Source organism: Glossina fuscipes, unplaced genomic scaffold (genome assembly GCF_014805625.2).
Source record: "Glossina fuscipes isolate IAEA_lab_2018 unplaced genomic scaffold, Yale_Gfus_2 73, whole genome shotgun sequence".
Taxonomy (NCBI): Eukaryota; Metazoa; Arthropoda; class Insecta; order Diptera; family Glossinidae; genus Glossina; species Glossina fuscipes.
The window spans coordinates 2032720-2036197 of record NW_023998436.1 but is presented as its reverse complement, the minus strand read 5'-3'; the positions used below and the strand labels follow the sequence as shown (position 1 = coordinate 2036197).

Sequence of the window (3478 nt, the reverse complement as noted above, 5' to 3'; positions counted from 1 at the left end):
TGACTTAAACTTTTCAAAGGACAAAGGCCTACAACGCCCACATGCCTCTACGACAAAAACTTTTATTTTGAAAATAGAAAAAATGAATTGCGCCCGTTCCATATTGTAGAGCATGAGAATTTTGTTTTTTTACTTTTTTTGCCTTTTTTGGGATAAAGGCGATGGGTATAAAAGATTCGTTCACGACCGAATTTTTAATTTTCTTACCTGTTTTTTTGTGAAATATTACTTAAAAAGTCAGCGGACACTTACTCAACCACCTAATAATATATATATATATATATATATATGTATATGAAGAATATCTAAAATCTTTACAAAAATCTCTATTAACTTTTTGAGTAAAAATATTTAATTAAACTTAATTATTAATAAATTTCAAGAAATCGTTTTTAACTAATAACTAAAAAAATGAAGAGATAAGCGTTAACGAAAAATGTCTTACTTATAATGTATTTAATATTAAAAGGAAATGGAAAAGTTCTTGATTTTATAGTTATTAACAGTCATCGCTAAAACGAAAAACGAAATGGAATTGTTTGTGTCGAAGCTTTTACTTTTGATTATTTTGGTGAAAATATCCAGTAATTTTTGTCAAAGTGATCAAATCGATTTTTGCAATAGAGATCTATGTCCTTATCAAGGAGAGCATGTGGCTTGTGGGAAAAATCGAGTAAGAATTTTTATACTGAAAACAGGGTATATGCAGTTTATCAAATGCTTGCATCGCAAATGTCTTGAAAAGCGTGATTCCTTATTTAGAGAATAACGACCTTGAGCGCCTGTTTAAGCCTCTATTGAGAGAACGATAACGAGCTCAAGATTTTGTTTACAAGAAAGAAGTAACAACACTGTATTGACTTACAGTTTATCATTAAATACCCTACACAAATTTAATAAACCCTGGTGTCGCAGGTGGTGTAGGTTATAAAAAGTAAAAACTAAAAAGTTTGGTCCTTGGCCTCGCAACAGTTCGTGCTTTATAAATTGAAAACCATGGCATTAGGTAGCACTGCTACCCTATCACTTAGCAACGCTATCCCAAGTGATCGAAAAAGTCATCCGATCTGAACCATTTTCAATAGCGTTCATGTAGATGATGTCAGCGCATCAAACTTCACTGAAATATATCCGAAATTGTCATCTATAGGCTGAACCCAAGAAAACAAGAAGGAGAAGATAAAATTGATTCAGATAATGACTCGGGCTTAATCGGTTTAATAACAGGTGGGTCCTTCTGGCTGTTGAATACAAGAAAACAAGACGGACAGAGGCACAGACAGACCGACAAGATGAAGTTAATTCGGAAAATGATTCTTAGCTCATCGGCATAATAAAAGGTGGGCGTATCTTCGGTCCTTCTGGCTGTTGAATACAAGAAAACAAGATGGACAGACGCATAGACGGACAGACAAGATGATATTAACTCAGAAAATGATTCCTACCTCATCGCTATAATAAAAGGTAGGCGTATTTTAGGTCCTTCAAAAACAAGACGGACAGATGACAGACGGACAGACGAGATGAAATTGATTCGGAGAATGGTTCCTAGCTCATCGCTATAATAAAGGGTAGGCGTATCTTGTGTCCTTCTGGCTGTTGAATACAAGAAAACAATACAGACAGACGTACAGACAGACAGATAAGATGAAATTGATTCAGAGAACGTTTCTTAGTTCATCGGTACAATAAAATGTGAGCGTATCTCAGTCCTTCTGAGTATTGCATACATCCACAAAAACCTACCACAACAAAACGTATAAAAATTTGATTTTATATTTTTGCTTATCGTTGCACTCAAGCTTTTTTCTTTTTTTTATGACTAATCACTCGGGGAATAAGTACCCATTAATCGGCAAATGTTAAGCCCTCATCGACTAGGCACTCGCACTATTCGGCTACTCGGCAGAAGTTGAGTTCAAAATCTAGATAACATTTCGGGTTTGTTTGCGAAATTACCTGCGAGATAAAGTGTTAGCAAATCGTGTGGAAACATGGTGGCACAACTCTTTGCGTATATATAAGTTGTTGCCTTTGTGGATATCACCAAACTGCATCTTAGCTGCCTATGTAAAAAATTAGGTCGAATTTTGAAGTATTTTTTTTTTTTTAGACATTTTCAGAAAATTGCGAGGGAGAAGTAAAATTAGAAGACATGAGAAACTATATATCCCTAATACTAAGCGAGCATAACCGCTATAGAAACCAGTTAGCTGGCGGCAATGTCAGCAATTTCGACTCAGCAGTCCGGATGCCAGTTTTGGTAGATAGATCTATTGAACAAAAGTTTTTCAAAGCCCCATGAGAACGTAATGATTATTTTCTATTTTACATTCGAAAGCATTGGGATTGGGATTTAGCTTTAACAGCTGAATATAACGCACGCACATGTATTTTCGATCACGATGAATGCCGAAGCACGGAACGATTTCATTTAGCTGGTCAAAATATTTTCAAGTCTACAACAGAATGTTTGAACTTGAAGACGGAGTATTTTATAAAAGAAGCGATAAATCGATGGTTCGAGGAATATCAAAATGTCGATCGTAATCTACTGCAAGCTTATCATCAAAGAATGTATGATTTTTTTTTCTTTCTTTCTCTTGTAACTTAAAGAAGAATTTTACAAAATTGTTTTTTTTTTGCAGACCACCAATTGGTCATTTTACTGTCCTGGTGAATGATCGCCAGACTCATGTTGGTTGTAATTTAGTAAACAATCGCTTGTCCAATGGTCAAGAGATGCGCATTACAATTCTCATTTGTAATTATTCAACAACTAATATATACGGCTTCCCAACTTATAAAGCGGGACCAACAGCGTCTGAATGCAAAGAACGTAATGAGGAATTCGCCAATCTGTGCAACGATCCAGTAGATGCGAATGATTTAAAATGGCATAAGAAAGAATGAAGAAATCTGTTTTTGTTTTTTTTTTTTTTTTTTTAACAAAAAAAAAAATAAAAAAGACAGAGAAAGAAAAAGATATTTTCTCTTAAACATTTATTCGCTCTTTGATTGAAATCTCTTTGCTTCTGTATGCCTTCGTAAATTTTTGCTTATGCATTTATGTATATGACGTTATGTCTCAATAGTTGCATTGTAAGAATTTTAAAGTTACCAAATGCATATTTACAGTAATAGTTTACATGATTGTGGTGCTTGCATATGCATATGTGTTGAAAACATGTGTTAAAGAAAAGATAAAAAAATAACAAGAAACCAGACGACCTCGACGTTTAGTTGTTTGCTGTTCTTGTTGTTGTTATTATTATTATTATTATTTTTGTAAATAGTAATTGTTAAAATTAAAAAAAAAAAATACTAAAGAAGAAAAAGTTGCGATTTTAACAAATCATATAGAAACGGTTACTTAGTGCTCCAACACTACGAAGCGGTTATAAAATTCATGCCAAAAGGAGTTCGAATGTTATAAAGACATTCGTGTTCATTTCTCTAAAGTTGATTGTTGAAGAAT

The 3478-nt window shown here is 33.7% G+C and overlaps 1 protein-coding gene across 1 annotated transcript; it reads left to right on the top strand.

Annotated features, from left to right (window-relative positions):
- The first annotated feature begins 483 nt into the window (after positions 1 to 483).
- On the top strand, positions 484 to 2921 carry LOC119638120 (antigen 5 like allergen Cul n 1-like). The gene is made up of 4 exons (XM_038034751.1): positions 484 to 673; positions 2114 to 2263; positions 2342 to 2577; positions 2649 to 2921. Exons 1-4 carry the CDS (start codon positions 530 to 532, stop codon positions 2911 to 2913), a joined length of 795 nt encoding a protein of 264 aa, XP_037890679.1. The 5' UTR covers positions 484 to 529; the 3' UTR covers positions 2914 to 2921.
- Positions 2922 to 3478: the final 557 nt, after the last annotated feature.

Bases quoted from the DNA above. Each gene is read 5' to 3' on its own strand.
- LOC119638120 (XM_038034751.1), top strand. From the start codon at position 530: ATGGAATTGTTTGTGTCGAAGCTTTTACTTTTGATTATTTTGGTGAAA. The intron at 674-2,113 runs GTAAGAATTTTT...TTTTTTTTTTAG, and splicing joins TGGCTTGTGGGAAAAATCGA to ACATTTTCAGAAAATTGCGA. The intron at 2,578-2,648 runs GTATGATTTTTT...TTTTTTTTGCAG, and splicing joins CAAGCTTATCATCAAAGAAT to ACCACCAATTGGTCATTTTA.